Raw genomic sequence first — 26,810 nt, 5'->3', positions numbered from 1 at the left:
CAGCTCTGTTCTGGCACTGCCACAGTTATCCAGTGTGACCTTGAGCAGGTGCTTATTTTTCTTCCCTTGAAAATGAAAATATGTTTCTCTGCCTCATAAAGTTTGAGGACAAATACCAAAGTATTTGTGAAGGACTCAGCACAATGATGAGAACCAATCAAGTTTTGAGATGATCGCTTTCAGGAGATGGGCTCTAGTCGTTTTTCAAACAAGCAGCTAAATATCTTTGATACGTTTAAAAAAAGGAAGGAGAATAATAACAGTGCATTTAATTAGTCACATATGGATAAGCTCCTTGCGACTTCTTCTGAGTCACGTCCTTGGAAGCTGACTTGCATATTTTTTAACTTTATTTATTTATTAAGAAATGTCCTTGAGGATACAGGTGATTTTGGGAGCTGTACAAATAAACAATCATCATCAAGAAACACAAACTTCCTTTTCCATCTCTGAGCAAAACTACAATAAAGGAATCATGAAGGGAACTTAAGTCAAAAACAAGTGTGGCCTCTTCAGAATGAAATATTTTAAGCATCTCTAATGGATCTGCACACTGACTTTCTTACAAGTTCTCACAGTAAATTTCAGTTCTGGTCCTTCTCTTTAAGGCATGATATAAGGAAATGAAATTATCATGTAGACCCCTGAAACAAGTGCAGTGGTTTAGAGCTCTCCGAGTTGCGTAGAATCTGACTACAGCGTAGTAAAACTGGTCTTTTCAAGAGATAGAGGGATCTCTGGGATGAGATCAAGAGTACAATAAACTTGGGAATTAAGAAATGTCTCAGAGCGTTCATTCAAGACATTCTGTTGAGGAGAAATGAGATGGGGAAATGATCCTTCTGTTAGCGATGCCTGTTCAAATCGAAGACCCCCTCCTTCCCCAAAACATCTTGTGCACTACTTGCTTTTATTTTTCCTCATTCTGTTTATTTGACGGTTGAGCACAGGGGAATTAATATGTTTTGTTTTTCTTGGATGGTTTGCAACCATGATGCTGACCACCTTCTTATGTCTTACAGCTCACTGGTGTTCCTCAGTTAATAATTGAGAAACACTGGTCCAGTTACTCTTTGAGAAGATTCTTTGACATTACAACAATAAAGGGGGAAATACCATCCTCAGTAGAGTATGAGGAGAAATCTCTTCGGCATACTAATGTGGAAATATTGAGGAGGAAGAGCTATCTCAACATTTGTTACCAACTCTGATAGAAAAATCAAGAAAGGTCTTAATTTTTCTGAACTAATTTGCTCTAGGAAAAAAACATTACTACATAGCAAAGGAATTGACTAAGAATCAACTACTACTGCAAAAAAAAAAAAAATTTAACTTACATTGCTCTGGTATCTTAACCAGCATGTTTATCACGCTTCATTTCTGTTAAAATAAATAATGAGTCCTGTGCAATGGGGCCATGACTCCTAAACTAAGAAATGGACAGGTCCTGTGGGCCCATTGGATAGAACCTCAGCCAGGGGCAGGAACACCTTTGTGAGGTGCAGCTCATGGAGAAAGTAGTAGAGAGGGTAACCTGGAATCAGGAGATTCTGCAGGAAGGGTTTTCTTACAGCAGGCTGTGAGTGGCTCTCTTTACCCCCGGCAGCTCTGCCAGCTGGGTGCTTGACTGCATGTTGGCTGGGGTGCTTGACTTGCATGTTGGCGTCTCTCCAAGGCACTGTCCCCAACTGAAGCCCTAAGATGAAACTCAATCCAATTAAAAAAGTCTCCCCTCTGGGATCAGAGATCTGGATACCCTGGCACGTGCTATCAGAAATTCTACTTGCCTTAAGTACAAATTAGTAACAATATTTAAAACAGTGAGAAAAATCATGGAGATAGATACAAGCAATGTGTATTGACCTGACAAATTTTCAGAGTATTTGTTACAATTGATGAGAATTGAGAAGAGGAGCTTGAGCTGGGATTCCAAATCATGATAGAATAAAAGACACTGACACTTAAGATTTTACTTTATCCCTTTGTGAAGACAAGGGCTAAATTTAAACTTGATTTTGAACCTCTTGTTCAGATGCAGCATTATTTCCAGCTTTTAACTAAGAGTGATTAGAATGCAAACAGTGATTTTAATTGACAGCGTGCATCAAATTTGTGGTGCCAAAGTCTTCGGACGCGCGAGGAAATACTCCCTTTAACTTTGGTTTTCTTTAGACAAGGCACAGACTGGTTTGCTTGGCTGTTTTTTGGATAAGTCTATCCTCATGAATAGTCATAGAAGTAAATAAGAACAACAACAATAAGATTCTTTGCTATTGTAGTAGGTTTCTCTAGGAGTTGCTTTCAAAAGCAGAATTTGGTAGAGTGCTGTTCTTGCTGTAGACATTTGAAACCTCCTGTGGAGCTTAGTATTTAAAAAAAAAAAAAAAAAAAGGAAGGATGGGGGGAGGTTAAAGAAAACAAGCGTTAAGAGAAGTTCTAATTTATTGTTATACTCTGTGGGATTTTTCCCAACTGAGAAGTACAGGCAATGATGAGAGTTTGAAAGCTGCTTAGGCTTTTAGTTGTGACTCACAGAAGTACTTTTGTGTCACAGTAGGATGACATGAATTGTTCATTGAGCTAATACGTTGTTTTCCCCTTTTTTATGATAGGTCATTGCTTGTGAACAGCAGTATGACTACTCTTATGATGCTCGATGTGACGTATGGTCCCTGGGAATAACAGCTATTGAACTGGGGGATGGAGACCCTCCTTTATTTGACATGCATCCTGTGAAAACCCTTTTTAAAATTCCAAGGTATGGCACTAGATGGCTCTCTTGATTCACTAGTTTGTTCGAAGGTAATCTAGCTAGAAGTAAAAGAAATATTTGGTAAACGTTTTTGCTTCAAATCCTGAGAATCTCTCTTTGGAAAATACATTAAAAAGGTGTAATGTTAAAAGGACTTTGTTCAGCCTGACTTCTGCGATAATTTGTGCTTAGGACCACTTGAAATGCTGAATAATAACGTATTTATTTTATTCTTATTTTAGAATATAAATCTCTATGTTATGTAGGTACCATCCTGCAAAAGTGCATATCTTAGCTACTATTGATACAAACGTTTGTTTCAAAAGAGGAAGAAGCCAATGTTTGAAATTGTAGAATAACATTTTTAAGAGTTATCCTCCTGGAGTCTGAAGCTTGTTTGACTGTGGAAGAAAAGCGCACAATTTTGATAGTGCTGTGCAGCAGTCTGCCAGTTTCAGTAATCTGTATTCATTATTTATTTTTTCACTAACCAAGGATGTTAAGATATGAAGATTTAGAGCTTCATACATAGAAATAAAAAAGGGGTTGAAATTCCCTCCATATATATTCATGTGGATTAACTGTGTTATTTCATGCGATCTGTTTTTGGTTTCGTTTTGTTTTCATTTCATTTTCATTGCTTATTCTCCTGAACAAGTTAAGATTAGATTGACAGGGTAAAATAGGGTTTAACAACAGAACAATTGCAATAATAAGAGAAATGTATCAGGAATTTGTCCAGCATTGATTACAGACTAGCGTATACTCGTCTCTTCCACGTTTTACTGGTAGAGAAAGAATTGCCACTGACAGATAACAGTTTAAAAGCTTCAGCAATGCAAGTATTTGACCTTTTGTTATCTGCACAGTTATCGCAGGCTTTTAAAATTTCTTCTGATTGCAATTTGCATTTCTGATTAGGTCTATTTATATGCAGATGCGATTGTGTTGGGTTCTGCGTCATAGTTATCTCCTTCTACCCAGCCTAGACGTGAACTGCCACCACTCTTTCCAAAATTATTCAGACTGAAGCAGCAGTTCATCTCGTTGCTTTTGCACAAGTGTAGAACAGGTCATGGCAATTAAGGCAGCAAGGGAGGTTTCAGATTTCTAAACCAATCCCTATAAATTTTATCAGAGCTTAAAACAGTTTGAAAAGACAGCAGTCGTGTCAATGGTACAAAATAACAGCAAGCAATAGAAAGATAAATAGAATAGGACATATGGAAGCTTTGAGTTGTGTATAGTTTATCTCCTCCTCTAATGACTGTTGCATCTCTGTATCAGGCTGTATCAAGGTGGAGTATCTATTTTGATTAAATAAATAATGGATGAGCTTACTAGATAGGATATAAAATGGTAGGAGTCTTTTAATAATTTTTAAGTTAAATGGTTTTCCTCTGCTTTGCATTTTATGACCTATAACTCTGCTGCTGCTAACTGTGCTTTCATAAATGGACTACGATGAGTGCTGGATGGCTTAAAGACCTGGGCAACGTGAGACAGATTTTCTTTCCTGTTAATGGTTTGAGATCAATCCAGAGGGAGGATAAATGTGACCAAAAGGTGCATTCCCCTCTTACAGTTGTTGGACAGTTTAGAAGTAATCTTAGTCCAGTTCCTGATGTCTGTGCTGCAATTCACGCCTTTTTAACAGTATTTTCAACAACAGCATTGAGACACTTCCCAGAGTGAAAGTGGTTCTTCCAGGCTGTGGCTGGAGTGCTCAAGCAGCCACATATAGAAGAGAAGCATTGCAGCTGACCAGTCACCGCTGTTGAATCCAATATCTTCTGAGTTTAAGGATCTCGCATCTTTATACTTTCTGTTTTTATGATAATATGCGTATCAGGCTGTAACACTCAAATACGAAGCCAGAGATGGTTTTAGGCAGTTGGTCTCCTTCAGTGGATTTCTTATCTCTGAATTTATCCTGTCCTCCACTGAGCTCATACAAATTCCAATTTTGTATAACGTCTTGTAGCAAAGAAGTCTGTTTAGCTGGATTTTATTGGCAGAACTCCCTCCTTTTACTTCTGCGTCACTCACTAGATTTATTTGATGCACCTTAGCTGCCCTATGAGAAGAGGAAGGGGACAGTCAATCCCAGTTTCCCCTTTCCACATGACATAATGTTGTTGTAAGATCCAATTAAAAAAAAAAAAAAGAAAAAGAAATGGGCCCCTGCAGCTTTTTATTTTTGCCAGCCACTGATTCTTGCTTCTCAGTTTCTTTTCCAGAACTTTCTCTGCATCGTGTATTTGATCCAAAGTTCAGCCCTGTTTTTTGACCTTGTGCGTATGGCCGCACTCTAGTTTCTGACGGAGACATACAACATGTGATTTCTTGACAACAGCTCCTCTTTCAGCTGTGGTTTCTTGTGGTTTGAGATGACACTGGTGAATCAGATTTCAGTTATTGGTAAATGTGCTAATGTACTCAATGTTCTGATACGAAGTGATACCAAAGTGTGTTGCACAATACAGTGTGACTGTGGTACCCTACAGTCAAGCTTCGTTTTACCTGGAAATGAAGAAAGCTGCTGAAAAGAATGAACAGTAAATATTGCTGAAATACTGCACATATCCAATTTCTGTGTGTTCTCCCTGGGGAATTTTTGTTGACTGGACTGATGAGACTTTAGTTTGGAGAAGAAAGGCTGACATTGCCGTTCACAGTGAATGACACTTGGACATCACTCAGGCACAGGCTTACCTGGAATTGTGTCTGTTTTCCCTTACGTGCTTGACTACTGTTGATCCATATCTTTCTATTTACACTGCTGTCTGTGTGCTAGACTGGTCTGTTCTGTGTGCTGCCTGTTTCTTTATGTTAGCAGAGAACTTTGCAGTAGTTTTCATGTTTTATTGTCAAGGAGTGAATAATCAGTTCTCATGAATGCACTGAAAATGTTGAATAGTGAAACTGTCTAAGCTAGATAGGTCTGTGCATGGGATTCTACAGAATTTTTCCTTTTGCCAGGAGGGAAATAAAGTAGTTAAATTTCTATGTCAGTTCAGTTATTTTCTTTTCTAGAGACAGCCAATAATTGTGCTATTAGCCTTTGCACTGAGTTTCAAACACTTGTTAGCAGCAAAGTGGAATGAGACTGTATATTTGTTTACTCCTAATGCTGTAGGATAGTTGTCTCCCTCTTTTGGGTAGAGTGACTGTTCTTTTGGCTCTGTTGCTGTAAGAAGTGATCCAAAGCCTATACAAGATAACAAATTAGGCCATAAAAGAGCAACAAAAATGATCATGGCGATGGAGAAACTGACTTCTGAAGAGAAAAAAAAATGGGCTAAATATGTATAGCTTAGCTATGCAGTGATTGTGGTAAAAATTATAGTAATACCAATATTTGAATAATGTAATACCAAAGAGGAGGTTAATATAATGTATTTATAGCTGGGATTATTGGAAGAAAATTTAAGAAGGGGAATAGAATGGGTTGAAAAACAGTTTATTGGAATTTTTAAAACCAGTCTGGACAAAACAGCAACATACCGATTTCTCTTGCACGGACGATAAAATGGTATGCATGTTAGGATGGATCCTTCCTGCCTGACTTTTTGACAAAATAATTCAACCTAGGATGCTAAGGCCTTAGTCTTAAATTAACTGCGTTGAGATCAGTGAATCTTCACTATGGCTTTATAGGGTTTGAGTCAACCACTGAATGAATGATTTGTGTGCTCTCAGCCACAACTTATATACCCCCAAGATCTTTGGAGGTACGTTCTGCTTAGATCTCAACTCATGTTAACGAGTGATATAAAATTAGGCATTTACTGCTTTCATGTGCAGCATTTCGTTTAAGCATGAAAAAGGGAAAAGATAACAGTAGCCAAACATCCTACACTTTTTGTGCTCTCTAAGCAAGAAGCAAATAAAGTATTAAATTCAGGTGGCACTGCTTTAGAAAATGAAATATTCAGGAAAGAACAGTTAAAATTTCAATCTTCAGGAAACTTTTTTAGTGCACTTAAATCTTTATTCCAATACTTAAGTAGGCTTCTGTTTAACTCCTCGCCTCCAAAAGCACAGACCTACATCTGAATTCTGTAACCTGAACCAGGGATGGACAAAGCCCCAGTTTGAATGGATCAGAGATCTGCAAATGTATGTGGCTGTGGATACATCATGAGACCCCAGAAATGTGTTGGTCAAGTGGCATTGCTTGGAGAGGAGACCCCTTATGCCCATCTAAATCCAAACCTACTTTGACATCTTTTCTACTTGAAATGTTCTCTAAGGAGGATGTTATTGGAAAACAGCATATCTCACATTAAAATGTTCCAGCTTCCTGTAAAATGTTCTTTCCCCCCCCATTCCAGAGATATATCTCATTGAAAGAATCTTAAAATTCATAATTTTTCCAATAATACTTCTCAGTGCAAGCTGGAATCTGCACAGAAATGACAGGAGCTTGTAGTGACAGCCCTGTGAGTTGTCAAATGAGATAAGAGGCTGATGTCTAAGGCAGCGGTTTGTATTATGGAAAATTCTGAACTGGAACTAAGATGTTTGATTTTTGCGTTCTCAGTTTTTTGCTCTGAGGTTCCTAGCTCTGTATTTTCATTACTCTTTTTCTTTGATAGTGCTCACATCTCTGTCCTTTAGCTTTGCTGTAGGAAGATTCAGATACTTCAGTCTCTGCTCAGTCCCGTCTGCTGAAAGTGTTTCATTTGATTGAGGATGTCCTTAGCAGGACATTGTAGATAACAAGGCCTCAGTCATTCTTCTCTCTCTCGCTCTCTCCCTGTCTACTCAACCTAAGCAGAAACTGTCTTGTCTGATTGCTTTGCCTTTCTAAGAAAAGAACGTGACTTGTGCTTTCTTATTTGTACAGTTCTTTTCCCCCCATCCTGTGCAGGGTAAGGATGTTATTGCAAGGATTCTAGCAAAAGGCCAGTAAATGCTTCTGCTAAAGGAACAGCATTACTTGAAAGACTGTAAACAGATGTATTATTCCCTGTCCTCCACTTTTAATGTGTCTTAAGCTGTAACTACTAGCTGTCTAGAGTACAAAAAGGGTGACCTATGTGCACTGATGAACTAACATTGTTGATCCTTGGCCAGAATCAGACACAAATACACTGTTTCTCATATCGAGATTTCGGTCTCGCTGCTACCAGATGGCTCTATATGAGCAGAACAATAAAAAGGTTTCCTTTCATTGAGTCCGACAATATAAAACGTGATTAGAGACTAAACTTCTCTCAGCAAGGTGCCCACATTTCAGAGGGTGGATGAGCATTCAGAATTTGCTGAGTGTCTCAAGCTGGGCATGAAAAATAGGGGACCCCACTGCACTCCTCTGAAAAGCTGACCAGGAATTTCACAGTAGGTGATGCTGGATGCTGAGCACTTCTGAAAATACTGCATTTTTTTTTAAGGTATCTAAGTATGAACTTCATATTTTTGATAATATGGTCTGAACTGTGGGTGATGCTTAAGCGCCTTCCAGCGGTTAATCGCTTCTCTTGCCCTACAGAGAATGTAGTGCCTGCAGCAAATATCTGATAGCCAAGATGGAGTGAAGAAGAAAATGGCAGCTGAATTTTAAGTTGGATGTTTCATTAGACACTAGCCTTCTAAGCTCTAATTTTTCGCTATATTACATAGGTTTGGAAGAGGAAAAGATACATGTTCATGGACTAATGCAAATTTTAAAAGACCTCTTTCATTCGTGAACATTTGTATGAATGTGCAGTGTCATGGAAACAATTTTAATACCACACGCATGAGTCTTAGTCTTAAAACATAAATGAAAAGGAAGCATTATTTTAGAGCAAATGTTAATGTTCTATTTTTCACATTCTACCTCATCAAAATGAATTCTTGGACCTAACTCATAAATCTCCAGAAAAGGGACCTCTAGTACCTACAGATAGAGATAAATCATACTGAGAAGACACTGAACCATGAAATGATTCTGTTATCATGTCATCTGTCTAGAATATATTTTCAAATCTCCAACAGAAGGGTCTAAATTATGAAGGGAAGGTGGCCTAGCAAAGTTGGTAATTTGGGAGTTGGTACTTTTAACCTCTTCCATCTGCTGCCACAACTTAGGTGTGTCTGTTTTGGCTAAATATTACAAAGTGAAATATTGTCAAATGCTGACTACCATAAGCTTTTTAAAATAAAATAAGCCCATAAATTCTTCAAACTATGTTATCTCGTGACAAGTGTTACATCATGTCAGCACTATTTCTTAAGTTAGCAGTGATTTGTAATTTTGAAATAAAAAGTGATGGCTGTGATAAGTAGTGTGGAAAAAGAGATGAATATTGTACTTTGTAGTCTGAAAAGTGGTGGTTTGTAAACCAGTGTAACACAGAGGATTCAGACCAAGTTGTGTACGTTCTGTGTTTCAGGATCTCTCTCTTCACTTTCTGTTCATAGGAAGGTGGTAAATGAAGAGCAGTTTTCTAGGTTACACTGATGGCTGACAGTAAAGGACCCTGAACCAAATTCCCCTCTCATAAACATATCAATCATGTTTTAGTCTTCTGAGGCTTCTTCTGAAGAAGGTATCTCTTTTAAAAATGATTGCTGATAAGAAATGGGTATTTAATTTTTTATCCACAAAAATAAAAAATAATTATGCTTCATTAATTCATATTAAATAGCCAGGAGTAGGATGAAGTTGAGCTGGTGAGTACCCATCGGATGGTGTAGTGCTTCATCTACATACTGTGTCGGGACCTGAAGTTCTTGGGAGTGTCTATTAGCTTGAGTTAAGTGATGGTGGACTGCTTCAGGAGCTGACTTGGCTCTAGCAGAACCAACTCTGGTATCTTCACTTCCTACCCCAACACCACTTCATCTTCCAGGTAATTCGCAGATAGGCAATCTAAATATCTTTATACTATCCATAGAAACGTTCACTTCGTCATTAATGTTGATAATGCTCTCTGAGGAGGTTCTGTAAGACTGCCCACTTGTCATTTTTAAGGTATGGCAATGTGAACAGACAGAATAGAGCTGTTTACTTTTAATAGAAAAGTGTGACTGTGGGTCTGCCATGTGAGTTGGAGGTGCCAAAGTATTTGTGCCTTTCCTTTGTCTTGTTGGATATGATGTGAAGCACCTGGTGTACTACAGGTAGTTTCTTCCATTTGAACAGGTGAAAGCAGTTTAGGGGACGCTAGTCTTTGGGGTTAATGTTATATTAACATTTTCTAGCATAGCCTTTCATATTGCAGGTGGCTCTACCAACCTTTTTTGTAATTTTGCCATCTGCATTAATACTGATATATCACGTAGTCTCACTTAGACTCCTGCTGCATGGAGCGGTAAAGAAATACTACAACTGTGAGTTATGGGACAATAAACCTTAGAGTTGATTGCTTTTGTAGCAATAGAATTGTAGTTATTTAAAATGAATTGTTTGAAATAATTAAAGAAACCTGCTTAATACTGCCTTATGATGGATAATTTGGCAGCAGGTGTAAAAGTTTCAGAGCACATTGTATGTATCCTAATAGGCATGTGAAATGCAGTTAAAGCAGTGTTACTAAATTACTTTAAAAGACCAGATTCTGCCTGTGGGTTTAGGTAGAGCATTGTAATTTCAATAAAAGCTGTGTATATGCGTCCGAGGAATAATTTTTTCCTTTATACATTATTTTGTTCTTTGATACATTGAATTTTCATTTGCTTGTTGTATTTTTGCAGCAAATCCCAAATTTTAAGAATGTGGGGTGATATGTCACTCCTAAGAGTACTGTAGAAATAGCTAATGAGTAGAAATACAACATCCTCATGGTCCTTCTTGATTGTTATATGAATAGCAAAGGGTTTCAAGAATAGAGGGTCTTGCTATAGGTATAAAAGAATACAGATCTGAGATGGAGGATTGGGGGAAACCCCTACAAGTTCTTCATTGGGTTACAGACTCCTTATATAACCTTGGACAAGTCAAACATGACTAGATTTTCAGAATTATTTAGATGTTTTGATGTGCTGCTAGGGAGCTAGTGGAATTTTCCAAGAACGCTTACTTACGTATTTCACTTCCTTTGAAACTCTTTTGATTGCTGCTCTGTGTTTGATTGTTCAGAAAAGTTCAGGATCAATGATTTCAAAGAAGGTGAGCCGCTGAGGTATTTCTGAAAATCTCAGTAAATGCTTGTGTTCAACTATATTTTCTTTACTGCATCATTTTATGGGTTCTTGGGAGAACTTTTCTAAAGCTTAAAAGCCCTTCCTTGGTACATCCTTGGTAGACAGAAGATCTGGTGTGAGGTTAAAACATTTTTAACTCTGTAGGCAACCCCAGTGACCTTCTATGTTCCATCACAAGGAGATAAGGAATGTGAAAATTTTGCTGCAAGGGGGTTCCTGGCTCTAGTGAATGGTGTGCTACCAGGTGTTTTCCACAGTGATGCAATTCTAAATTCCCATTTCGTTAATCTGTAAGACAAGGAGTGAAGTGGGTGAGTGTCCTGGCCTTTTGTGTAATCTGAAAAAGCATGTATTCAATGGAAGAATAATTTTGTGCTATGAGGACAAGATATTTTGATGTTGCTGTTCTCACATTGCATCACAGTTTACAGCATTCCCAAAACACGCCGTGTCAGGGACTCTGCCGTTACAAAGATATATAGGAAATTATTCCTTACCAAGCCATATCAAACAGCTGTATGAAATGGTAAAAGTCAAATACATCCTAGGGTTTAAATATCAGACTTAAATAGATGTACACCAGGGTTGAACTGGGTAATGAGTTGCTGGTGGTAGAGTTATCTTCGTTACACCATCTGTGTCTTAAAAGCGAAAAGAGCTGTTTGTGTCTCAGCCCATATCAAATATATTTATGGCTAATTGCTCTTTTAAGTCTGGCAGTGGATCTAAAAATGGAAGTGTATGCAGTTAGCAGCCATATCGTAGCAAAATAGTGTCTGTTTCCCATGCCTTATACCATTATACTTTATGTCATTTTAATATATTTGAAAAAGTGGTAAAATGGTATAAACACTTTTTGTATAGTACGTGAGGCAGTAGAGAATCAGCCCTAAAACTAAATCTTGCCGTTTCCCTCCTGTTTCCTTACTTCAGTTATCACATCAGCAGTTACACAGTTGTATGTAAGTTTTCTCATGGATTTTGTTTCTCTATTCCTTTTCCTAAATTACATACGAATAGATTTTGATTTTGCAGATGTATTCTTTGTTCAGCTGTATTCACAGCCTAATTTCAGCAAGTAATTCATGCTCCATGGCTTGCTCCTGAGTAGTCTGTTGTAAGCATTTAGTATTTCAGCTATTAGGATAGACTTTGGCTGCTTAGTATTTTGCTGCTTCTTGATTGTTTAAGATTCCCCCCTCCAAATGGGTTTCTAGCAAATACATGCAATTACAAAAACAAGAGTATTGTTTTATATACGTATTTTGCAATGTATATTTAAAACAGACTGTTTGAGCAGACATTCCTGACAGTATATTTGCTGCCAGAACATTCATAGGGATTACTTACAGAAGAGATAAACTGTATGCCGCTTAAATGAATTGACGGAGAAACTCAAATAAGTAATCATGAAAATAAGCATGCCCAGCTATCAGCCATTTTCTGGACAAACAGAAAAAAGAAATCACCTCCGGTATTCTGTTTTGTTCTCTGTGCTGCACTTTCACCTTCTCAGAACTCTAGGTAGAAGCTGAGATGCCTGACAGATGTTTTTAGTAACTCCATTTGCAGTTCATTTCATGCATTAAATGCACATAAACTATTGTAGTCAACCAATTTCTAAAGTAAATTATTACTTTTCAAAATCCATTGCATAAGTAACAGCAGACTGCTAAGACACAGTAAGTGCTATTTTCTTTTGCTCTAGTGGAAAATTTCACGCGGACAAGGTCAAGCCCTGCAGTCAGAGAGCAGTCAAGTGATGAAAGGCACATCCAGCACAAGGAGAAGTGGTGGATGGACATCTACTAACCGTTGTTTCCTTCAAGACAGATGAGGATTTGAGATGTGGCTTGGTTAGATTTATGGCATTGAGCTGAGAGCAAAATCTTGCTTTTATAAACTAAAAGTTATATTGCTTTTACTGTGTTTTCAGAACTGTCCACCTTTTCATGAGAATTCACGTGGAACTGCAGTAGTTAACAGCGTTGTCCATAGTTGTTCTCAGGCAGTAAAATACTCTGAGGGCAACAGAGTAGTCATTACCTATAGTAATTACTGATTTTAGATTCTTGCTGTGGTGCCTGGTAAACTAGAGGTTGTAAAGGAGAAGATGCAGCATGGCTGATTGTTGTTGTTGTTGTGCAGGGAAATACTTGTGCTCTGCATTTAAAATGAGTTTGAAGGCAGGGTGGGAAAATCAGTCAGTTACAAATAGTTAACAGCCAATTTTCCACGATTCGGCTCACAGAACAGCTTCCTTCCCGGTAGATAATTCACATGTAATATTGCTTTGCAGTAAGATATTTGCTGTTCAGATATTTTTATATGAATGATTAATATACTTTGTTATGGAAATAGATTCCTAGGATAAAAATAATTGAGATAATCTAGGAGTCAGATTGCTCAGTAAAGAACTAGGTAGCTACATTTTCAATGTATAAATCTACATCATTACCAGAGGTTGCTGAGAGACTGCTGATGCCTTATTGGATAAGGTTTAGATAGATTATTTGCAGCACTGAACAATTTACTGAGAACAGAAAATGGGCTTCCACTATGGTCTAGAAATGAAACATCACAATTATTTGAGATACTCTGTAGCCTTGGAAACAATTGGGAGCAGTGACATCAGCAACAATTATGTGTAATTTTTATCTTTAGTTTATCACCAAGGTAACCAGAGCAGGTTTCCCTGCTTGAAATTTTAAGAATGTCTTGGTTCAGTTTAAAGTGAGCATACATGAAGCAGACGTTTAGAGTCTGCTAAAATTGCACTCTGTTTCCCTTTTAAAATGCTCCATCAGGATTTAAATTGTGTAAACACATCCCTTTTTTTTTCTCCCTGAAACAGCTGCAAGCAAATGAAGCCCTAGTTATTGTGTTAAATTCTCTGAATGCTTGAAAGAAGGAAGACGTCGGATTCTGTTTGCCGGCCACAAATACCAAGTAGTGCCTTGACGTTTTTTTTCCATTGTTTAAAAAAACTAAACCCCAAGCAACTGTCCGTAGAGGCTGCAAATTGCACTACAGTGCTTTGTGGGGGACTCACCCACGGTTGAGGACAGATAGTGTTCCCACATGTAACTTCCTTTAGGGAAGCTTTGCGATAAAGTCTTAGTTGACAAGTGCCTTGCAGACAGCGTTGTCTGAGGAGTACATTGGATCAGTGATTCCCCTAGGCTCCCTGGCCACAAGACCTCCTTAGCCGTTCTACCTTGTGGCTGCGCCAGTCGAGAATGGCCTGGCATGATATCTGTTTTCATACCTGTTCCAGAGACTTTTTGCTACATTGGGGCCTTGAAGAAGGTAATGTTTGAATTGAGGCCTTGTTGCGTAGTACAAAAACCTGTCGTCCCCTTCGTCATCGCTACGTGACAGGAAAGAGATGTGGAGTTGGAGCCATAATGCTGAGAGGGGAAATGTTCAGACCGCAAGGTCTCTCATCTGTGCATGGCTCAATTTTAGGAGGAGGCATTTTAACAGTTAATAGTGATAATCCATATCTTTCATGCATGAAGGTGTAAAAGGGGATATGCAGAGGAGTTGCTTTTTTGTTTGACTTTGAAACAAAATGTCAGGTTAAAGCCACGTTACTTGGCAACTTAGGAAAGTATGTATGGATTTGGGTTCCTAAAACTTGCAGATTTTTACCTGTGATGTCTGCTTTGTCAAACACTGGTCACTTTTTTTGTATGCACATTTACCAATAAGTTGCTGCACGCACAAAGTGCACACCTGTGTTCTGGTGAGTTATTTTGCACTCAGCGTATGATTTTGCAGGGCAATAGATGTACAGGAAGCTTTCCACGCTTGTACCTTGCATACACCACTTAAAACTTGATGTTAAGGAACATGATACAATTCTGTTCTTGTATTGAATGCAGTCCTAAAGAAGTGAAACTGTATTTTAAACTATTAGACCTGTGGATTTCCAAAACATTCTTATGTTCTTCATAGTCTGTGGCTGATATTAGGGTTCGGTAGTCCACATCACTTGTAATGCATTGAGCCAAAAGATTTTTGCCTGAAAAAAGATAATCCCCTCAGATTGCAGAGGGAATAAGACACCTCACACATTTCACGCTACCAAAGCCTTTCATGGGATGTAGTCAAAAAACAAATGCCTTTCTAAGGAAATAGAATATTGATGTTCACATTTGTAAAGGAATTAATTCACTGACTGATAGAAGCAGGAGAAAACAAAAGCCACACTTTTTAGATGCTAGTCACATTCTGACAAGAATGTAATTGTCTTTAAGATTGTAACGAATGTGCACAGGTTATTTTATTTTCATAATAAACAGTCTCTAAATGCCTATGTGCTTTGACCTCTGAAGTAATTTTCAGAAATATGCAATAACAAGTAATCACCCCGTTTGCAAACATATTTAGTGGAAAGGAGCTGTGCCTTGAAAGGTATTGATTTGCTTGCTACAGTTATCAGTTTGATTAATGTCAAAATTCTATGTAGTATATTTAATCATTACGCATGATTAGTGTAGTAATAATGCACTGGGCATATCTCCACATTTACTGTTAACAATTAGTGTCTTATATTTCTTTCACAAGTTAGAACTCATAAAAATTTTAAAGAAAAATTTATTGATGTAGACATTAGTTATAAATCTTGATAACTGCAGTATTAAGGGAGTTAATAATGAGTTCAGTGGGTTTATTTTAGGATAATGAAAGCCCTAGCACGTTTAGATTACAGTTGTGTTGCACCTTCTCTCAAGAATCCTTTCAGGAGATGCAAGTTTTTGTCACTGTGGTAGGGTCAAGAATTCTTAGATAAGACATCAAATGCTGCATTGGGAGACCAATTTTACATACAAACAAACAGAAACGTGGTCAGTGTAAATGACTACTGGATGGTAGCTTGACAAAGGTTCAGTAGTGTTGTGTGAAGAAGCAGCAGGCGGGAAATGGAGAAAAGGAAAAAAGAGAAGAAAGGAGGGGATAAATGGCTTAATACAAAGTAGATCAAATTACAGATGGCAGTAGCAGTCCATTCTGGCCTTGGAACTAGGAGTCTTTGTAAATATAGTTGCTTAAAATATCATCAGAAGCGTAGATGTTGTATCTAGGAGAGGAGTGATAGCTTTTGTTTTTGCCTGACAGCCTAGCTCTAGCACCATCTGAAACATTTCTTGAAGTTAGGACACTGCTGTCTTTTGCAGTATGACTGGAGGAGAAGAAAGTCTAACTTCTTAACCTGTGGCTGCAAAATCCATATGGTAAAGTGGAGAAATAAGACATGTCTCTGGGAGCAGGGGGAGCCCGCATGAGAGCAACTTTTGTTATGCTTTTGGGAAGGAAGTGCTTATGTTTGTTTTTTTTTTTTTTTTCCCCCTGTACAAACCTCTGCAAATGGCCTGTGGTAGCAGGGAGGGGAGCAACAGGAACTTTTCTCCTCTTGAGAAGGTTGGTATCTGTGTTTTGGTATCCAGTAGTGCGGTCGCTTGGGAAGATTGGGACAAAAATTGTTGTAACAGCTTTCATCCTTCTACCAGTTCTCTAAAAAAGAGATTTGATGTTACACATTTTAGTTTGGTTAAATTAACCAAAATGCAAGTTCTGGGTTTCTTCATTTATGGTATAGGATTATACCAGATTCCCTCATATCAGACTACTTGCGTATTAGAAACAAGTGTTGAGTAGGGAGGTTCTGAATTACAGTAAGGTAGCTTTATTGGACAAATTGATAAACCATGATCTGTTGCCAGCGTGCAAACGCATTAGACTTTTACAGGCAGCACCTGCTTGAACTGTCTGGGGAAACTGGAAAAAGCAGAAAACACCCTACCCTGCAACCAAAAACAAAAACAGAGAAGTGACTTGATGAAAGTGTAATTTTCTTCTGCGTTTAGCTACGTGTTATTTAAAATTGAGTGTTCATGTCATGTCAACATATATCTAATCTCTTCTTAGTTCCTCTTAATTCATTACTGAGTGAAAATTTAGGAAGGAAGACAGGTTTGTGTTCCATATTGTTTACTATATTTTTATTGATATAAATATATTTTCCTTCTCAAATGGCTTATTTCAAAGGTTTTATTTTTTTAATTCTTTAATTTTCATATTGGATATTCAGCTCTTGCTGAGCCTGTTATGACTTTTAAGAAAACTCCACAGATGCAGGTAGTGCCCATTTAACTCAAACATATGGTAAATGCTCTTTGTGAGAGCTCCCTTTGAAGAAAATTGAACTTCTTGATCCGTTCACTTGGGAGAATCTCAACAGAGCTGTGTCAGAACTGTGTCCTCCAGAAAAAGCAAGGAAGACGTGACTATGAATAGTTTTGTTGTTATTAGACAATAGAAAATTTCAGGCTTTCCAAAAGAATGCAAACTCTTCCCCCCCCCCCCCCCCCCCGATTTGTTGAGGAAACAGAATGCATGATTGTAGCTAGCACCTGACCTTATTTGGAACATAAATAGCCAATTTTTTCCAATGTATTAAAGGTAAAAGTGCTACAATTCAGACTTTTTTTCAGGATGTTAATATTTACTATAGAAAAAGGCATCCACAAGGCACATGGGTATTCTCAGTGCTTACTGCTATTGTATTCTATTGTTTATGTTACGGTTTTGATGTCTGCAAAATGAAATCCTTTTCCAGTTGAAGTCAGTGGCAAAAATATATTGATTTTTAGGGCACTCAGATGTCACCTGAAGTTTTGCTTCTATGGTTTGAACAACATGCTTTTCCTATAGTTGCTTCTTTATTCTAATGTATCCCTCCTGTCCATTCTTGCACTTCTAGCTAACTTGCAGTTATGCATTCCTGGATACCACAGTCTCTCATCTGTTAAACTGTCTGTTAAGAAGGTAATGCACCTTCTTAACAATCTGTTTTGTCCTCTTTTCTGTTTCCTAGATTATATCCTTGGTTATTTTCTTGTTTCATCTCCCCGGGCCAAATGTCCATGCTCTCATACCCATACTGAATAACTTATGTCAGCTCTCTTCTGTATGCTAAACATGCTTCATCACTATGCTGCTTTAACTATTTTGATCATCTCCCTTCTAACCTAGGTTTCTCACTTCTGTCCTTTTCAGTCCCTCAGAGGGTTTAGTGAAGGTGCTTGTGGGTTTTGTTTTGAGGGAATATCTTATTTTTGCCTTTTTCGATTTAGTTTTACTTGCCTTCATTGTCCTTTTTGTCTCTCATCTACACCTTTTCCTCTTCTCACTTTGTCACTCCTTTGAGATTTTTCCCATACTTGGCATCGTCTTTTCTTGCTTTTTGCTAGGATGTTGCCGCTTAACATTCAGAACACTCTCTTTTCATATGTCCGTCGTTGACCATTGCTCCTTTCAACTCTTCTTTTTTTCTAGATGTGTTAACTACTCACAAGTTCCATGATGGGAATTTCATTTTTTATTATTTCAGCTGTGTAGTTTGTTTTTTTCTGTTATTGCAACACCAATCGCTTTCTTACATTTTTTCCTCCACCCTTAGCATTTTCTGCCTTAAATCTATTTTAGCTGCCTTCATCCCTTCCCAGACTCCCTAATTCATATGAGTCAATATTTTTCCCATATTATTTTCCACTGTCTGCCCAGGTGCTTCAAGTGAGTTTTAAATTAGCTTCTTACAGGCTTATTGGGATATTATTTTATAGCTCTTTAAGTTGTTTAGTTCTACCTAAAAGAGAAGATTTATTTGAATTGCTACCCTGGGACGTTCTTTATGAGGAATAAATTCTTCGTAAGTATTGCATTATATTTACTGCTTTTCACTCCAGTTGCAATCTGGAGGGATTCCGAAGTAATACCATTCAAAAAAAAAAGCAGACAAAAATTCAAATGTTTAAAAAAAGAAGTTTATTTGAAGCAATAGGAGAGAGAAAGATTAAATTCTATTCTACGTTCAGTCATCATGCTCAGAAGGCAGATTACCTTAAAAGATCATTCCTTTTTTAAAAAATGATGTTCTTACACATCCAGTACGATGCTTTATGCTTCAGCATTTAGTGCAGTATACCTTCAGCCTATTACTTTAGAATTTTTATTATGCTACTCCTAATGGTCCAATGGAAATATGCCATCATTAACTAATGTATTACTTTTTAAAGTATTTATTTCAGAACCAGACTGGTTTGGCTGTAAGAATAATATTTGTCACTTGTTGCCACTATTCTTACAATGCTGTGCACCTAACTACAGAGAGTAAGGAAAGTCTGAGTCATAGCAAAGCATGAATAAAGAGTAATAACTTATTTCCTGTTGAAAGTACAGAGTCTAGGCACTTGTTTCTGTCAACCATAATGATTGAATTTCATGTTTCGTACCGGTTATATCAAGCCCGTATTAATAAACTTATTTTATAGGATTACTGTTGTGTTTATTTGTATTTCTGAAGAGCCTCAACTAAGAAAAGACTCTACTGTGTGAAATGGTATGATAAAAAAGTGCCTTCCTTGTTAGAAATAAGAGCTAAATTGGCCAGACAAATAAATGGAGGTGAAGAAGCAGCACAAGCAGCAAAAAGACTTTGCCCAGTATTTCATAGCAGTTTACTACAGGGCTCGTCAGAACAGAAAATGTTGTCTTCTGACTCCTCATTTAGTACCCAGTTGAAGCTGCCAGGATGAAAATGGTGCTTTTGGGTTGTATTTTTGGTCCCTGGAATCAGAGAGGCAAATAATCCTGGGTCAGGCTGGTCTTACTTCCATTTTAGCATATCCTTAATTGTTCTCACCATTTCTTGCTTCCTTCCCTTGCATTTTCCCGTTAGCTGTACCTTATTATTCTTGTATTAACTACTTGTCTGAAATATCAAAGGCCTTTTACTTACGTTACTCCTAAGAGTCGTGTCAAATTCGGTCTGCTTGGACGCAAATATGTTGCTGGCAATTTACTATCAGCAGATTATGAGTCAGGGTACTGAGATTAATGTGGTATTTGTAAACTATTGCAAAATAGTCATCAGTTCTCAAAAACAAGATGAAGGATCTCAGATTTTTGGTGCTGCTTCTCCTCTCTTGCCAGTAGTTCTGGCTGGTGGTTTCTTAGAAGTCCATCAAGATACCTTTGAGGCCTGGTGAGCCTAAGATAAACACAAACCTTATCAGGTTCTCGAAAGCAACCCAGGGGATGACTTATGTTTCATTGTGTGGACAACTTGCCTCCTTTGATGCTGGCTAGTCTGATAGTTGGGACAGTCTGACAGAATTCTGACCTTCCAAGGGCATAAAATTCCTATTTTGTATAATCTTGGCTAAAGAACACAGGAAAGAGGAGGATTCTAGTCCTCTCCACCAACATTCAGTTCATCTTTTAGCTTTCTGCATAGTGACCAAACTGTCCAAAAGCTGATGACAGGCAGTGTAAAAGAACGTTACATTTTTCTGTATTTGCAAAGTCTCTTCTGAACACTTAAAAACCACAGCTTAGGAAAATGTTGAAACAGTTTACTAAATCCCCTGAGAAGCTAAAATGTCACGGTTTTGAAATAAAATACACAGGCAGGATAATTATAAAGGAAAACACTATCCCAATAATGCTGTGTACGGATCAGAGCAACAGGAATTGTTATCAGCAGCTTTACAAGAACCTTTACTTGGTCAAGAATTGGTTGTTTGCTTTGGTGCATTGAAACATGGGTTTAGTGTGATGTTTTTGGATGAAACTTTTTTTGAACTTCAACTTGGCAGTGTTGGCTAATCAGAAGTACTACTAAATGTATTAAATGATTCCACTGGAACTGAAATGCTTTGCATGAAAGGTTTCTCTGTGGAAGGAAGCTGGGTCCAAGCTTTGTCCCTCCTCTTTATTCTTTGCTTCTCTGAAGAAGCAGAAGTGTTTCTCTGGCAAAGCAGAAACAGCCCATTGGAAGATCACAGGGACCCTTTATTACCTTGTGTGTCCAGGACAGCGTAAAGCTTGTTGGCAGTCTGCCTGTGGTACTGATGGGGCCTTACCCTGTGTATAGGGGTGTCCCAGCTAAACACAGGTCTCAGCAGGAACACAGAATTATGAGACCTAGGCAGGTTATGTGCAAGGCTCCAAATTGTCTAGTTTTTCTATTGTTAATCCTAGCATCCCTGTTAGTTTTCCTCTCACTAAGTCAATTTTAGACAGCTTTCCAAGAGTATGTCTGCTCCATTGGGCAGGATCTTCAGCCAGGTGGCCTACTTCAGGCCTCTCGCTGGCTGATGGGCATTGGGAGCTTGTAACACATACAGTGCAGGAGGACTCGCCCTTAGGAATTTATCTGCGGGATTTTCACTTTTGCATCCTAACAGATATTTTAGTTTCCAATACAACTCTACAAATATGCAGTGTGATTGCAATATTTTAATATTCTAACTGCAGAAGTGCGGTGTCTAGACAACACCATACGTATTTCAGTCAGGCACAGAGGTATTACTGTCCCATTTTAATTTCTCTGGCAGTTGACGTTCTCCTGCTTTGCAAATTCACAGAGCCGTGATTTTAATAGAAAAGCAAAATACTATGTTGCAGTAAAGATGTGAGCTGATTATAAATAAAAATCTCTACTATTACTTCCTCTATTTCAATTACTGCTGTTAATTTCAGATGCCTCCTTAACTCTTTGAAATAAATGAATAAATTAAATGACAAAGCATAATTATAATTGGATTATGCTAAATATCTCTTTGGAGCTTGACCACTGGAAAGCAGAACTGTGTGTGTGTTCACCTGCATCCAAAGATATTTGTGAAATAAAATACTTCTTTCTGTCTCAGTGAAGCCAGAAACTGAAACTGGAAACTGAAGAGTAAATGACAGAAATAAATTATGCCTTTTCGGGTACTGAAAAAGGCTAATGAAACCTTGCAGCTGCCAAATCAGACTGAAACCAGTGGCCTGTGAATTGCAATGTTCAAGGGAAAAAGTCAAAGATAACCCAGATGTTCCCAAGCAGAACAGCTTGCAATACTTTGTCACCCATTTTCTTTCAGTCTGTGTGAACTAAAAAATATATATATATAATTGAGATTATTTTTAATTTATTTTCTGAAGGTTATTATTTGACTTTCAAAATAGTTTCATGTGTTAACACATTACTTATATCCATACTCATTGCTTTAAAGGTGATTTTTAATTTTTCACGTACATATCTTTTTGAAACACAGGATTGTTCATGTGAAGGAAGTTTCTTTTGACAGCCTCTTTATATTCTTCCTGAAGTGCTTTTCTTTTGGCCATGCATAACGTGAATCTGGAAAATCAAAAGGAGATTTGTGCATAACTCTGGAACGGACTATATTTTACCATTGATTTTTGCTCATTATTATGCTGGTTGATGAAATATTCTAGGCCGGAGACTTGTGAATAAATCTTGATTAAATGTGTTTTAAAGAAGCAGTTGATGTTTTGTGCTTTTGAGGGTTTTTATTTGTTTTACAGCCAGGCCAGAATCTTGTTTTAATCTGCTAATTTACCTATTTAGTGGCAATAAAATAAATAAATAGTCATGTAAGATCACAAGCAAAATGGGGCACGTGTGGCTTTTTGTAACAGAATTCTTATGAGTTAGAGCCATCGTTTCCTTCTGGGAAAGGATGAAAATGGATGTCTCATTTGTATTTTCTGGATCAGGACCCTGTATTACCAAAAAAAAAAAAAAAACCAACCCTAAGTTTTAAAAATGCATCTTTCTTCTAGATCCTTTCAAGCAATCTCTTGCCTTACAATCTCTTCATTATATTTATCTGTTTAATATTCAGCTCAATACAGATTTATCATACGCTGTTGGATTCAGTCCCAAGTTTTGCGCCGTGTACACACTATGGAAAATGCAGAGCATCCATTCCAGTGGTGTGGGAAATGCCTGATAACTTTGTCTCTGTAATAAAAAGATACTAAAGTACTTAATCAAGAAGAATATTTCTCTTTCAGCAGTGAGGCAGTAATGGCTGTGTCCTGCTTCCTTTTAACTGATTCCGTTCCCTCGCCAGGTTTTGATCTTAGTTTAAAGCAGCATATCTTTGTTAGAATTAAGGCAGTTTCACGTTATTTGAGTGGTTATGTCTTTGATGTTTGAGTGGATAAGAACTGGAGTTGTATGCAGACAGTTTTGAACTAGATATTTACAAGAGGGACAGTAGTCCCTTCAGAGAAAGGGGAGGAGGAGTGGAGAAGGATGAAGCGTTCAGAAGTGAATCAGTTGCCAGAGAGGAGGAGCATACTTTCCCTTCCCCTCCCAGTGTGGAGGGCTTGTGGTTGTGGTTCTGGTGCAACCCTAAGGCTCATGAGGGGTGAGTAAGTGAATTAGAATTTAGGTCTGTTAGTACTCATAGCTCCTAAGAGGTGTGCTCTGAGCTTAATTGCTCAGAATGGCTAAAATTCACATAGACAAATGCTAAGCTGTGAAGTAAAAATACATGAGCTAGCTTGACGACTACATTAAGCCAGAACAGCACAAACATGCAAATGTCATGGCTCTCTTACCTTATTTCTACTGTACGTCATGGGCATTTGGCTGCATAGGAACAAATAGCACTGTTGCCTTTCAGGAGTTGGGAACATTTGTAAAGTATCTCTGTATATCACACCAGCTGTGCTTTACTGCAAGTATATGAGCCACTCTTGTCATTGTAATCTTTTGCTGGCCAGTCTATAGTACAGAAATCAAAGCATGACTGTGGCATTTTTAGATATCGAGGATCTACAAGAGTGGAGTAAGAAGGCCTGCGATTTGAGGGCCTTAGAAGACTGCAGATTTGCCTACCCAAAGTCTCCACTCAATCCAGTGTCTATCTGAATGCATGAACGCTCTCAGGTGAAAACTGTAACAGGATGCAATGGGGCATACCGGCTCCTCACTTCTGGATGTCCTGCTGTTTAGCAGAATCCACATATTTGAGTGCGGTATCTTGGGCACAATGCCTAGATAAAGGTGTTTCGGTACAGGATCTGTAACAGCTAATATGCCTAGTGGGAAACATTTAAACTAGCTCGTAGGAATTGCTGAAGATGTTTGACATCAGTGTTGCTCCTTGCAGGGACATAAATGCCTCTGGGATTGACATGTTGAATCTTTTCCTGGGATATATAGTACCCTTCTTTCTCATAGAAAAAGGATAGATTAGCTTGGCCCCCCCTCCCACCCCCCACCCCTTAGCCCACATTTGGGTAGTTAGAGCACTAAGATTTGGGATTAGTCTGTTCCCTTGCCTGAGAGAGGTATATATGACTATGCTAGACCCTAAAAAGCAGGATAAAGAGGATGCGAGGAACCTTTTCCAGCTGTGTCTCACGTGTTGTGTTTTGGTACATGTGGTCTCTGAACACGCAGTTCATGCCTTGTTGTCTGGATAGGAGTAGGAATGCTTAGCTTATATATCTGGTTAAGATTTAGGTAAGACTGGTACCCAGTGTTGTCAAGACTCGTACAATTCTGGGCCTTTTAAGAAAAGGCTGTTCGGTTGCCTTTGGAGCCCCTCAGACCTACTCAGTGGGCAGATGTTGCTTTCGACCTGGGGCTGTTTTGCCCAGATCCCACGCTTATGACATTGCTTCCAATTTTGTCATAGGTCCCATTTTCTTTCTAATCTTCTGGCCTCTTGAGGAACAGAGGCAATGTGCTGCTGTGGTTCCCAACCATGGAGGCTTCATGCAGCAACATTCAGATTTTGATGGCAGCTTTCCACTCACCTAAATGGCAACTTCAAAGGCCTGTTTCCAAATACAGGGAGGATTCATGCTAATTGCTGCCGCAGACACAAATCTACAGTTTCTGTCCTAACCTGACAGAGCTGAAGCCAGTACCCTGCTTCTCAGGGAGCAAACTTTGGTGAAATAGGTTCGTGGACGTCAGTAAAACTTCAGTAACCTTGAGTAGGAGGCAGATGAATGGGAGGCTGTTTAGGACCTGAATTTTTCAGTCAAATCAGCGGAAAGCTCTGGTTGATTTGAGTGGGCTGCAAATGGAGAAACGCTTGTTAGGAAACCCTCTGAGCCCTGCTGAGAATCCTGCGGTTAGTTTCAGGGGATTACTCAAGCTGCTGATGCTTTGCAGGGGCAGGACTTGAAACTTGTGTGAGAATTTGTCAGATATAAATTAAAGTCAAGCGTTCACCAATTTTTATGTAAGCCATATGTTTTATCTAACCTTTTGTAATGGAATCTCATTGTTACACATGGTTAACTTTCAGCTTTTTCTATGGCTGTTTCACTTAGCTTTAGGAAATAGGCATTATTGTTTGATTTCACATAAAATCTGCCCCTGTGTAAACCTAGGCAAGTGTCGACATAACTATTGTGTCTGGTTGCCTTACTTCAAGCTGCTCAAAAAATTTTCACAACATGTATTTACCTGGCTGTGATTGCCAGGACCTGTTCATGGTGACAGATGTTGGATGTTCATCTGCTATTTCCTCCATTAGAAACAACGTGCTAGGCCGATGATACGGTCTGGTCATTGGAGGCCCTATCTTGATTTATGTTTGTAAAATATATGGCTAAATTTACTGGAATAGTGTAAAAAAGTAGTTAGTGTGTTTTCAAATTTTTTAGTTTGTCAGAGAAGTGTTTTAAGATGAAAGGATTTATTTTCCCTTTGCCTATAAAAATCTATTATCTACGATCTGTAATTAGGCTCACAGCATAATGTAAAGGACAAATGGTGCTCACTGAACTGCATCATTGGCCTTATTGTGGTAAAGTAACCCGTCTGATTTTGCCAGCTGTGACTTTGGGGGCAGGGTGAATGACAGAGAACATATAAAGCTCGACAGATTAAAATCTTTCCAGCACATAACTCTACATGTATTAATCAGAATTCAGCAGCAATTCTTCCTTGCTAATGTCTTCATGTCGAAGGAGCGCTGTGCTTTTGTATGGAGTCTCTTGCACAGGCTGAATCCTGCAGTCCTTCCTGATGTGAAACTCCCTGTGAAAAACAGCATCAGTGTGACCATGGAAGGCACAGAACACCAGGGCAGGTAAACTTCTCACAAGAGCAATGCATCTATCTAAGGAAATAGAACATGTAGTTCTATGATTAATTATGAATTATAGAAAGAACTAAAGGAAAAAAGACATGAGGTTGGGAAAATAAATGGCTGATTACTCATCTTGCATCAAAGGAGGACATTTTCAAAAGACAAGCCCGGTTAAACCTGCTTTTGCAATAATTTTCGTATCTGCTTCTTTCAGTTTCCATCACTTATACTAGAAAATAAGGGTACTTTGTCCTTCAGGTTCTCATATACATGGCAAAGATGATTGAAAGTTAACACGTAGAGCTTTCTAATTTTTCAAGAGGTAACAGGAGCGTAAGTTATGTCAGCAAGCTAATAAGAGGTAGCTTTTGAGTTTTTCTGTGAATGTGTTTTAAGTACTGCAGAAGCTGCTAGAGAGGTTCATTGATGTCAGCTGGTGCAAGGATACAAAAGCGATAGAACTCCCTGTGTGGGATGTAATATACTCTGGAGTCACAAATGGCCCTAGTTAGAACTTTGAGCCAAGAGGGTGAAGCGAGTGTTGTGTTCCTCTGTGGTTTAGCATCTGCTAATATATGTAACTCGTTTTACCTTTTCTCTTCATTTAGTAGGTGTTATGAATCACAGATGTTGTAATAGATTTTTAGTTTCAAACTGCAGCAGACAGACAAAAAAAAGTTTAAATTCTGAAATACTGAGTTACACTTGCATACTTGCCTACGTTTGTAGGCCTAAAACTTGAATTTAAGTCATAATGCAGGAGTTGGCCTGTGAAAGTGCCATGGAAGCAATAATATTTTTTGCCATTACCATGAAACACAATTTGTAGTGTCTTAGGCAGAGAGCAGGTAGAAAGCTTAACTGACCCTCCTATGCCCCTGTCTGGAAACTTTTTAAGGACAAGATGGAAGAGAAGGGTGAGCCTGTTACGGGCTACCTCCTATCTGAGTGCAGAATGTGAGCTATACAGATGTTCAGGCAACTAAAAGTGAACAGCC

At 38.3% G+C, this 26,810-nt stretch overlaps 1 protein-coding gene across 1 annotated transcript in view; it reads left to right on the top strand.

Annotated features, from left to right (window-relative positions):
- MYO3B (myosin IIIB) overlaps window positions 1–26,810 on the top strand; it is a 219,290-nt gene that overhangs the window by 44,409 nt on the left and 148,071 nt on the right. Inside the window, exon 10 of the mRNA XM_068948639.1 lies at window positions 2,613–2,758. Coding sequence (XP_068804740.1) covers window positions 2,613–2,758 — 146 coding nt within the window. The remainder of the gene's footprint in view (window positions 1–2,612; window positions 2,759–26,810) is intronic.

Source organism: Struthio camelus, chromosome 6, assembly GCF_040807025.1.
Source record: "Struthio camelus isolate bStrCam1 chromosome 6, bStrCam1.hap1, whole genome shotgun sequence".
In the NCBI taxonomy this organism is placed as follows: domain Eukaryota; kingdom Metazoa; phylum Chordata; class Aves; order Struthioniformes; family Struthionidae; genus Struthio; species Struthio camelus.
The sequence above is the reverse complement of the archived record's forward strand: the minus strand, read 5'-3'. Positions and strand labels throughout refer to the sequence as shown.